Source organism: Eleginops maclovinus, chromosome 15 (assembly GCF_036324505.1).
Source record: "Eleginops maclovinus isolate JMC-PN-2008 ecotype Puerto Natales chromosome 15, JC_Emac_rtc_rv5, whole genome shotgun sequence".
In the NCBI taxonomy this organism is placed as follows: domain Eukaryota; kingdom Metazoa; phylum Chordata; class Actinopteri; order Perciformes; family Eleginopidae; genus Eleginops; species Eleginops maclovinus.
In genome coordinates, this window is record NC_086363.1 from 8,583,222 (window position 1) to 8,595,710 (window position 12,489).

The window sequence follows — 12,489 nt, forward strand, 5'->3', positions numbered from 1 at the left end:
GAGCGGCGCACATAGCCGAGAGGGGAGGGGAGGGAAGCCGAGAAGAAGAGCCAAGGAGACGCAGTGGGGCACAGCACGGACTGCGAGCGAATCACACCGACGCACTGACATCCCAGCAGCCCGTCTCCGAATTTCCAGTCAAAGAGCGACCTGTGCGGTGCGCGCCGAATCCTTCCAGCATGGAGACTGCGTTAAAAAACAAGCACTAAAATGTGAGATTTACAGAGGAAATCAGAAGAGAGAAAGAGAGCGAGCGTGTGTGTGTGTGAGAGAGAGAGAGCGAAAGTGGCTATCTCCTTTATCTTTTGCGGGTGATCTCAATTCTGTGCTCTGCAGTCTGAAAATGAAGAAGTTCAACATTAGGAAGGTGCTGGACGGCTTGAAAGAGGTTTCCTCCTCCACCCCGTCTGTCCAAGTGGGGCCACAGGAGAACCATCTGATCCAGGAGACCCTCCAGTCCGACCACTTCCAGCTCTGCAAGGTGGGCGAGCCTGATGGTTTTATTATACGGATGGTTTCATACCAGTTAGCCCATTTAGCATGTATTTTCTATGAACATAATATTCAGTTTGTAGCCTACTGCGCGTAGCCCATTATAGGATTCAGCAGGTGCAAGTGAGATCCACACAATTAATTAATCAATCAGCAAAGAGTATTGCTGTTCAGTCTAAACTACAACGATAATCTGCTGATTGAATGTTAACTAGTATTTTGCCATTAATCCCGTTTAGAAATAGAATCATTAAATCGCTATGTGATTGTCCAAGCCATGGTACGTAGCCTCCTGCAACGTACCAGCAATGCGCATACTGTATGGCGAATGCGCTCAGAGGATAGGACAATAATCGTTAGTAAGTTCCTGAATGGTTTCATCTGTTGGTCCCGTAATTGCACACGGATAATTATCAAGCACTATATATTTTCGTTATGTAAATACAGCACATCATCCTGTGAAAATACCATCGTTTGCTGTATGTGTGCTTGGCATGAACTGTCATATCGAGGGGTTGGGCCAAACTGATTCCCTCTTGCATAATCTGCTGGGTTTGGATTAGCAAAACGGTGGTTTTCTGGTCAATGGGTGTATGTAAGTGTGTCTTCTCGTTTTCTTTTATTCGCAGTGTCTCTTCATCCCCTCTTACCCCCACCTCTCTCCTCTCACACCCCTCTCTCCCATGCACCCCCCCTACACACACTCACTTCTATACCCCCAGATCATTGATCCATTAGGCACTGATGGCGCCTGATGTTAGGAAGGAAAAAATACAATTTACATACAGCATACTATATTTACTTGTGTGTTATTGAGTTTCCCAACATGCACAATCGTATCTGGCTTTTGTGTGGATATGTTTTTGTAGGTTTTTTGTTATATTAGGTATTTGAAGCTCTCAATGGCTTTCTTATGCTGTTGCTTTTCTTATTGCGACGACATTTAACTCAAAACCTGTTCTGTAAACTACTAAAGTCCATTGTCATTTATAGGCTTTATCTTATTTTACATGCCAGATTCTTTGTATACGTCCAGATCTCAGCGTCATGGAAGAATCATGTGATCTTTGACCTTGTATGTTTTAAAGACATCACAGCCATCCAAACACCACCATAAGCTCAGTCCAGGGGGGTTAAACTTTTACAACTGCAATCATCTCAACATTTGTGAAGAGTATAACGTTAGAGTGCCCGAAGTAATAACTAGGAAACATAATCTAGAGTTAAGTCAACACACCCGAGGGCTTAGGGGATATTGTGTTTGGAAAAGACTAGCTCAGAGATTGTAGGTTTGATAGACGCTGATCCTCAGCTTGGCGTCTGATGGAAGTCTCTTTTAACAAGACTCCATCATCCCTCCTGCACCTTCGATGTCTGTCTGGACAGAAACCATCTGTAATGGTTCTTTGCGGAGAAGGCAGGTGTCTCTGCTGCACTCTGAGTGCTTCTTATGTAACATCCTTTAGCCTTCTGCCGCTAAGCAAACAAATCCAACAGCCCACCACCAGCTGACTGATGCCATAAAGCTTCAGTCACACACAAAAATATACAAGGTGAACAAAAAAACTGAAACACCGTTTGAGACGATTCACTTCAATGAAAGGCCCTGCAAAATAATCATAACCAAGCGCTCCTTATTGGCTTGTTTTCTGTTTTTATTTCCAGACTTCAGTGTCATCACGACTTCATGTGGGAGGCAGTGAGAGAAGGAAAACTACATAAAATGGGTGAAATGGGAGACAAGAAATCTCAAAATAGGACCATGATTATAAAAGGATCCTAAATAGCGAAAGCTAAAATATCAACTATCGTGAAGAACAGAGGGACAGTGCATAGAAAGAGCATTTGTTTCTCTCTCATTTTATGCCTTCTCAGGGTAATTTCAAGCTTTACATTTCTGCTTCATAACACTTTTCACATCCATCTGGGACATTTGTTTACCAAAATCATATGCGTAATATCTTTTGACAAAACAACACCCCTACTGTGAAATGCAAGTTGATAACACATCTTCTTTTTTCATCTTTTCGCATATCTCTCAGACTGTCCGTCATGGCTTCCCCTACCAGCCGTCGTCCATGGCTTTCGACCCCGTGCAGAAGATACTGGCCATCGGCACCCAGAGTGGGGCTCTCAGATTGTATCCTTTCACTTGTCATTGTTCTAGCTTGCTGTGGCTTGTGGCAGCTACTTTGGGTCCCTACGTCCCTGGGAGGCAGCAGGTAAGTGAACTGATGTTTGATGTGCCATAGTCAGATGCTGATGTACATTGGTATGGTTTCAGGGTCTTTTACAGTGTTTTCACAAGGTAAGATGATGCTTAATACATGGACAAAGTATTAGCTTTACTCAGCATCCCTTGAATCCCATATTTTATTGATGAAATGTCATTGAGAAATCCACATTTAAACACATATTCAAGTATATGCTGCAATTAATCTGAAGAAGCAATGGCTTGAGGTAGCTTGCGTCGTCTTCCTTGCAATATGAGGACATTTACAAAAACAGGGACAACAGCTTGTGGTGGAAAGGCACCCCAGGGAGTCATATAGCTTCAGAGAACGCCTGCAAGCTTGCCTGTGTCAGGCTGCTTTTACAGGTCCTCTATGTGTTCTCATGCCTGTCCAACAACCTTTGCCAGCTCATTATGGTGTGATGAAGAGCTGTCCACCTGGCTGTCCCTTGTTCCCACCTGCTGGCAGCTATTGCCGTGACTCAGTACCTGCAATGAAGATGTGAGGATAACATAGACAACTCACAGGTAGAGGAGAGTGAGAGTCCACAGAGCCATCAGCGTTCAGTCCATTCACCGTTTAAAAAAAAAAAGTGTTCTGCTCTTAAAAGGGAGGGAGACTGAAGAGATAACGATGGATCACTTTTTTTTTTTTGCTGGAGATGATGTTCTTTAAGCTTTACTGCTTTTGGATAAAGAAATGCATGGTTTCTGTTAGTGGTACACATGTTTTAGAAGATAGGAGATGAAATCCCCCCTCTGGTCGAAGTATTATCTTAGAGCTGATAGAGGAATTGATGAAAAAGCTTAATGGGGCTTATGACTTGCTGGCTGGTACATTACTCCTGTGAGCTCCAGCCTGGGTAAATTATGTACAAGAAGGAAACTTTACTTTTGGTGTAGAAGAAGCCTCTGACCAATCAGCTTGGACATCAGAACACTATCCAGAGTTTGGCTGAAATGATCTTGTCAGATTGTTCCTTCTGGCTGAAACTGGTCACTTTGAAATTGAATAAACAGATGAATCTCTTGTGTTTGAGTGATGTGGATCAGATAGTCTTATCAGAGTCACATGAAATTGGGTCATCCATCTATTCTTCGGTTCTCTTTCTTCCTGTCTATGCTGTTTAGTCAGCCCTGCCTCTTTATCTGATGACGATGATACCAAAATGGCATAGATGAAGGGGGCGTAGTGGAGATTTCAAAACTCATTCTTCTTACATCGCTATGCTGCAGCTTGTGTGTTTTCTGATGTGTTTTGGTATAACGGGTTTCATGTTTTGTGAGAGACATCCTTGGACTCCTGCACTGATACACATCTACGTCCTGGAGGTCATTATTTTGGCAACTCGCAGCTATCGGTGTCCATGCATGTTTGTGTGTATGTGTGCTTGAGTGCCTGGCTGGCCTGCCAGGACATTTGGCTGCACCCCTCTCCCATGGAGGATTACAGGAAGTGGCAGATCAAGGGCCTCAGCCTGGCAGTGTGGCAGAGGACTGAGAATTACAGCAGGAACAGGAGGTGTGTGTGTGTGGATGTGTGGAAGTGAATGTGTGCGTACATGTCAGTGTGCAAGCCTGAATCCTCCGAGAGGACGGCTGATCCCTCTAGCCATAAAGCCAATCACTTCTGTGATCCCCCAAAACTGTACGGTGTTTGATGCTGCCCGCTGCTGCTGCTGCTGCTGCTTCCACTGTCCAGCTGGGAAGATGACAATGTCCCTTTGGTATTTTGTGGTGTAGGGGAAGAGGGTAGTAGAGGTGAGGTCGGTGGAGAAAGAGGACAGGCCGATAGAGTAAAGGAAGGGGAATAGATTGGAAAGAGTGAGAGAGGCAGGCTATCCCCCTGTTTCAAGATCTAATGGCCAAGAATAGAATCCTTATTGATCTGTGTGTGGTAATGCACTGAGACAGATATGCCCAAGTGCACACAGTGCTGTCAATTGTTTTCTTTACAATTTCTTTGCAGAGAAAATAAGTTGTGAGCATTTGGAAAACAGATTTCACTTTGCAAGCAGTGCAAAGATATTAGAAGTGTAGTTTAAAAAATAAGCAGAATTGCTGTGTTTGAAAATGCTGAATTATAAAAGCCATTTTTGGGTTTGGATTTGTCTTTTTGAACTGCAAGAAAAGGAACCTTCTTTATTTCATTTATCTCTTGATGTTGCACTGATGCCACATGTCACTGTATCTCATATGGCTCAAACCCTACACATTTGGCCAGCACTTAAATTGACTTTCTGTTAAACATCACTAGAGGGTTGTTGACACACAGCATTGATATCATAAAACCAGTGACAGCTCACCAAAAAGGTGGGGCTAATTGAACATAATGACCTGCATCCGCTTATCAACAAAGTGATGATATAATGAATTCTCATCAGAGCTATAGATAATGTTATTAATATTGATCAGCCTCTGGACAGATTAGGCAGCATGTAAAAACAAAGATACGTCTCTGCTACCATTTATAATAAAAAGGGGGGAATTATAAACACAGTTATTAACCTAGTAGGCTGGGTAAAACGAATGTTATAGCATTGCTTTTGACATTTTCCATCAACCTGTATCCCATACTTCCAATTAAAAATGTACAGTATTTGGACAGAATAAATCAAGGACCTTTTTTTTCAATAGACAAAACTCACCACCCTCGATAATTGAAATATATACTCGCCGATCCCGTTTGTTTGTTAAAGGCAATCCAAATGTGGGTGGAAATTACCAAGCTTTCCAGAGCACTGTCAAATGAGAGATTCAGTCACTCAGACAGAAAACATGGGGCAGGGGCCTTATTGGATGTTTTTGTCAGCTTACCGCCATCAACCTATAGACATTTGTATGTGTACAGATTTGTGTTTGTGTGTGTGTTGCTGGGTGGTCTGCAGCTGTGTGTGTAACAATGTGGCGGCTCATCTCTGCGGAGAGACGGCTCTTTACTGGTGGTGGCCAGGAGAGATGGCAGCACTATAACTCAGAGACTCCGTGTGAGCCGGCAATTGATCAAATTGTCACTCCATGCTCTGGCAGATTATCTCATCGGCAGGCGCAGGACATCATAGGACTCACAAATACAAATGGGGGCACAAACACACATAGTCACACACACTTATCAGACATTTGGAGGTGGCAGAGGTAACACACCCATTTGTGCTCTCACACACATGCACATACACAACATATGATGTGAGATGATTTGTACAAATGTTAGTGGGTGTGCACAAGCAAATACTGTCTTACACAGGGGGGCAAACATTTGCACATGCAGGCGGACAGTGGTTCACAGAGAAAACGTTGTACCTACACATTCAAAACACACACACACACACACACACACACAGAGGCTTTGCAGTCACTACTGAGACGGGCAGTGGCGCTATGAAGCATTTGCTTGTAGCACAGATTGACTACGACATATCTCCATCATTAATCTTCCCTCTGATTCACTCAGAAAGTCTGCTGCCCTCCCAGCTTTGTCTCTAGTCACAGACGAAGCTCACTGAGCGTCAGTTCTCTGACTGGTCTTCTGATTGGGAATCATTTTAAAGTGTTGAAATAGAAATAGTCGCTCAGAACTAGATGTTAGAAATTCATTGGTACAGTATGTACAAATGAAAGTGTGAGATTGTATCTACCAATCTCTCAGAGTGTGTGTGTGTGTGTGTGTGTGTGTGTGTGTGTGTGTGTGTGTGTGTGTGTGTGTGTGTGTGTGTGTGTGTGTGTGTGTGTGTGTGTGTGTGTGTGTGTGTGTGTGTGTGTGTGTGTGTGTGTGTGTGTGTGTGTGTGTGTGTGTGTGTGTGTGTGTGTGTGTGTGTGCGCATATTTCCCTTTGTTAACAAACTTTGATGGAAATTTCAATGTATGTTAGAAATCCCTTAAGGATCACAATGTGATATAAGCTGTTTTCACGGGGTAGTTCACATATGCCTCTAACAGAACACTGACTGCATTTCATGTATATATCTGTGTGATTATGGTAATGGATTTGGATTGTAATCAGCGATTACAAAGAGGCTTTTATCTGCATGTATTCAGCATCTACAGAGACAGAGGGATAGCAAATGGTGAACAAGCATTTGCTCCCTTTCCAGTTTATTGCTTAAAGAGTGTGGGAGCTTCTTTTCGGGTCACAGATCATTTGTGTATTCATTTATTCTTCTATCTGTTTTGTTGCATCTTTATTTTCCTTCTCATTTTTGCTCTGTCCTCATTGCGGTTGACAGTTTCAAGCTAACTCTTCTAGATGGCTCTCCATAGTGCAGACTAGGCCCGGGGTTGTGTGTTTGTGTCTGTGTTCAGTTATGCAATGTGCTGAAGCTTGGCTGACTGAAACAGCATCCGTCTCATCAGAAGAGTGTAGCTGCTGCTTCAGCTTCTGTGTTACACTACAGCATGTTGTATGTGTTACATGTGTGATCAATACATTTACCATTTACAAGTAGCAAATGTTGCATTTTTGCCCGTGGTGATTTCTAGGAAACTCATTACTGTCTACCCTGAGTCAGTGGTTGGCGATTTAGCTAGCACCAGCATATGGAGGATGAAGAGTAGGAAAGAGAGAGGTTTTGCACAAAATCGACTCGGATTAGAATCTTATCTTAGTTGACCTCATTTTACTTTTCAAACAATTAATGTAGGAAAGAAAAAGACGAGATAATGGAAATGAAAGTCATCTTATGGCGTCTGATGAGAAAGTTTAATGGCGCGTATGTTTGAAGAGCTGCTGGTGGGGTCGGAAGAGTCGACTTGTGCCTGCCAGATGGCATGGTTCAAAGTAGAGTCCGTGATGAGGTCACCAGGGAGCTGTGAGATGTGGCTTTCATGTCAGTTCAGTGCACATCAACTTTACACCATAACCGGAACACAGTATGTGCGTGTGGGCCGGTTCACTGTAGTGAAGTACTCTTAATCAAAGACCCCTTGTGTACCGGGTTTCATCTTTCATGCCCTCCAAAAAGCACTCAGCTTCCTCTGTTCTATCGGTTCTTAGAAATGGAAAAACAAATTTTGCTGCATCAGAGCCACAACAATGTAGCTTCTGTCTCTCTCTGTCCAATATCCTGACTGTGTGTTCTGCTTAAGCCCTTTAGCCCTGACAAGCCCAGAATAGGATACAGGTTTAGGGCGATTTAAGTTTTGCTGCCATTTTGCTTCACTTCAATAATTTAGTCCACATTTAACTTCGGCTTTTACTCCTCTTGCTCCTTGTCGCTTATCTGCTCCTGCTCCTGTCTTCACAGAAGTTTCAGTCATGCGTGAGAATGTCTGCATGTTCAAGAGAGACGGATGACTATGTTAATGGTTAACAGTTCACTAATGAAAACATGCACATGAAAAAAATCCCCACAAAACCCATCCATGCACACATTCACGGAGCATTTTCTTTCTCCAGTGAGTCATCACAAATCAAGAAGCCATGTGATTTTTTTCAATGTTATTAGAGGACATCAAATGTTGATGACCTGGAGAAAGAGTTGGCTTCTGTTGGGGATGAATACTAAAGACGTTTCGTCTGGAACATTGTGTGATCTTGTTCCTGTTTCACGTTTTATTTGTAAATTATGATCATCCATTAACAAAAGAGTAATTTAACGTTGATCCAACGTTGATAGGAGGAAAGAATTAAAGCTCAGAGGGTTCCTCTTTAACTTTCATCGGTCTGCATACAACAATAATAGAAAGCAAGCTTCAGAGTAGTGTGTGGACATGCGTGTTGTTGCCTGAGAGGTCACCAACCTGCGCACTTATTATTCCCAACAGACGGCAGGCAACGCTTGAACGGCTCATCGTAAACACACATGTCATGTGGGCTGGAGAGAATAAATGGGTTCAGATCTGTACACACACACTCAGAGCAGGGGGCGTAGCTACTGTACTGGCTGATGGTCAGCTCTATTCTGACTGCTTATGGACGAGTCTAGCTACAATGTTTTGACCAGGCTAATTATATAGCGTACGCTGCTCGGGGATCGCTTGTCATTATGTTTTGAAGCACTAATTAGATGGCATTATGTGAAAGTAAAAACAACATATCTAAGAATCACTTTCAAACTTGACATCAAACGCAATGCATCAGGTGCTGCAGTTCTGTAGGCATCGTTTATTTTGCAGATAAAAGTTTTTGAGAACTGTTAGACTTTGAAAGGCAGTGTTCAACTTGGCAGCCCAAATGAGGAAATTAGTCCAATCTGCGTGTGACAGATGATGGTGAACGAACCATCTCCAGCTGTGATTGGCAGCCGAATTTAACTGAGTTTCCATGAAAATAGCTCCAGTTTGTATTCATATTTCTTTTCAGATTATAACAACTTGGATCTTATTTTCATAGATTCGGCCATCAAACCTATTTGGTATAATAAAGCTATTTATTTGTTGTTATTTGATGCAATCAAAAAGTGACATTGCTTAAAAGGAGTCTGAAAGGGTCAGGAACTAGAGCTGTGTATTTGAAAATAATAAGCCAAAACAAGTATTCCCAAAATTGCTCATCATAAACAGACATAAGAGTTGTTGACTTCATTTTCAGGATCACAGAAGCTTTGGTAGTACTTAGTATGATCAGTTTACATTTTTAGGACATTTCGGCCATTTTTCTCTCTCTATTAATCATGACTTTAGCTAGGTAACTAGCTAGCTATGTAGAGCAATTCCATCTACACATTTTGCCTTCAAACTTTAGTCTTTGTATACTGCTTCTTTAGCAGTTGTAGGACCAAGCTTAAAAACACGTTTTCCTGTGCAATGGGGGATTATAAACAGGATTTCATGTTCACTGTGTTACCATTTTAGCTACGACTAAAGCTATCTGGACAATGTTGCTTTATTGATGCCATGATTTTTACTTTTCTGATAATCTGACTTTTCTGTTCTGCCTCATGTATTTCTTACAATGTTACCTTGAATCCCAGATCTTAGCAGTGTCTTTGGTGAATTCATATGGTTTATGACGAATACAAAAGGGAAATATGCCTTAGCTTTATGGATATAGTGATGACGGGGAGGATTTTACATCAAATCCGTGAGTTAAGCCTCATGTCATCATTTCTTGTGTAGTGTTCTTGAATCAAATCTGCTGCACCCCTCGACCTTGCAGACGGTGACAACGAGGGACACACAGTGCTGTCAGCCGGTTGTGATTTATGTCGAGGATTTACTTCATAAAACTGCTTTTCCTGCACTGCTGGGGGTTGTGTGGACCATGTACCTGCTCTATTGATTTGCACTCATATTAGTCCTGGTCAATAAGATTCTCTATTTTACCAGTGCTCTCATGAACAAAGGCTTTGACCACTGCCCAGTCTCCATACCACAGAGTTCCCTCATCATCAAGAGCCACGTTTCCAAAGTAAATGAGCATGTGCACTGTATTGAATTTGTTTGGTGTCAGTGAGCACAGCGTCTGACTCAGGAGCTATGGTATATGTACTGTACATTGACACATGGTAACAGTACACTTCCTATTGATTTCAAATTGTGGTTCATTTGTAAGTCTGAGGCTTCCATTATCATGATACACTTTGGGGAAATCTCCAAGGATTAAAAGCTAGTTCTTCTAAAATTATATTAACAGCTATTCATTTCCAGCTGAAACAAATGGCCCTTTGTCTATAAATAAGGCAGGGTAGTTGTTGTCTTGCCCTGAGCCGATTACGGCATGTTCTGATAGCTCTCCTGTCCAGTTATGTAAATATCGCTTCATCATACACGCTGTAAATCTCAGCGTCTCAGTGAAATGTCGCTGTCATTGATCAAATCATAAATGACAGCGACAGAGGAGACAGAGGACTCACCGCATGAGATTAATTTAAATGCATTTGGGGGTTGAATGAGAGTGTGGTGTCTTTGAATCACCTTCTGTATCTGGTCCATAAGCATGCGTTCGTTGCCACATCCGAGACTCAAGCTTTCTGTGTTTTATGCTGTGTTGAGAAGGAATTGAAATACAAAGTAGAAGGTTGATTGATGTATGCAAACATGATAACTGAATAGCTGCGTCGGTTTATTTTCAAGGTGACCTACCTGACTTAAAGGCTTTTTTGCTTGACTGAAGGAAAATACTGCATTTGATTAGGTTAAAGACAAAAGAAAAGGTGGTGTTTTACTGTTGTTTGTTAACTTATTCACATTAGTGTTGATGGCTGACACTTGAGGTTTTTGCTTGAGGTGTGGAAGTGTGACAGGGTCGGGTCTATCTGTTTGGCACAGTCGCTAAGGTGCTTGTACGGGGACTGGCTCTCCGAATGCAGCGAAGCACAAAGATTTTGTCATCTCGCTTTTCTCTCTACCCTTCATGCGACCTCCAGGTCTCTGCAGGGCCATACCGTGAAACGACTGTGACACATTCCTCTATTCTTTCTCTTACTTATCTACTGTTGTACGGCATGCTGCTTTGGAGGTAAAATCACTTTTATTAATTCACATTCCAAGGGATATAATTGTTTCGTTGTTTTATGATTGTAGGATTTTCCTAATGGGATTTACTTATTCTCTGTGCTGCTGGTCCCCCTGCTGATTCTCTGCAGCTCATTACTTTTGTCGAGCTGCTGTAGGTAATCTTCCACTCTATCTCAGGAGGCTCGGCTCCCTCCCCATTTTAATGTTGTATACGTTTTTCTATCAATTGTTTTTGTAACCTTCCCCTCTCCCAGGGGCCTTATCCTTATACAAAGGCATATTTACATTAGACTTTGTGTGTTTTAATGTTTGCCACATGCACTTCATGCCCTAAAATGATAAATAAATGATAATGAATTAGCCAACTTGATCTTTTATACAACACATAAAGCTGGGGTATTAAAATAACCCTCATCTTCCTGATGATAAAGCATCACAGACGGTATTTTTTTTGTTCTAAATGCACAAATGTATGCAGTGAGGTGTGCCAATGTCTAATCAGATCATCTATGCTATACATGTAGGGGTACTTATAGTGCAGCTGTTAGGATGTGCTATCATGATGCTCTCCGTAGATACGATGAGCATAATGAATTGAGCAATGGCTGCTTATCCATGAGCATACTGCTTACTGCATACTGCTTGAGGAGATAACAGCAAACACACATTGGCTTTTGAAGCTGCCTCCTCCCATTGGCTAGCTTTTTGCCTTGTCATTTAATCATGTTTAGTTCTCTTTCTTCTATTTGAATACTGCCTTCTCTATAAAATATTTCCTCCTTATTCCTCAGATAACCGTCTGGAATCATTGTAGGGCATTTCAGTTACAGAACAATTCTATCTACCGTCTTAACCGTGAAACATTTTGTCAAGCCATTCCTTACCACTCCTGTAAATGCAACAATGAATAGGTGGTCCCACAGTTCAAACCTGAATCGTGTACGTTGAACAATTGCAACGAGCCCTTTCTGAGCTGCTGTATGTTTGTAGTAAAACAGAGACTGTTATGGTTTTAAGGCGTACAGACGACAAACCATGAGCATCTAATGGCCATGGGCTGCATAAATGGTTGGTTATGACCTTACTAAAATCTAGGCACTCTGTCTCCGTCTGAAAGCTCCTCCGCGCACGCATGCACACACACACACACACACACACACACACACACACACACACACACACACACACACACACACACAGAGCCACACACAGAGGAGGAGAGACAGACAGATTCCCAAGGTACCAGATTTAGAGGAATTGCCTGTCACCGTGTGTGTCTGTGTGTGTGTATGTGTGTTTGTTTGTTTGTTTGTGTGTACCAAGGCCCTTACAGACAGAGACAGAGCTGTATGTGATTTCACCTGCACACA

At 42.3% G+C, this 12,489-nt stretch overlaps 1 protein-coding gene across 3 annotated transcripts in view; it reads left to right on the forward strand.

Annotated features, from left to right (window-relative positions):
• Positions 1-12,489, forward strand: part of stxbp5a (syntaxin binding protein 5a (tomosyn)) — a 79,338-nt gene continuing 66,849 nt past the window's right edge. For 2 of the 3 annotated variants that reach the window (XM_063902494.1, XM_063902495.1), the window contains exons 1-2: positions 1-481; positions 2,535-2,632. In XM_063902494.1, the coding sequence (XP_063758564.1) occupies positions 344-481; positions 2,535-2,632 (236 nt within the window). In that variant the 5' untranslated portion in view covers positions 1-343. The remainder of the gene's footprint in view (positions 482-2,534; positions 2,633-12,489) is intronic. The other variant, XM_063902493.1, reaches the window with a different exon arrangement.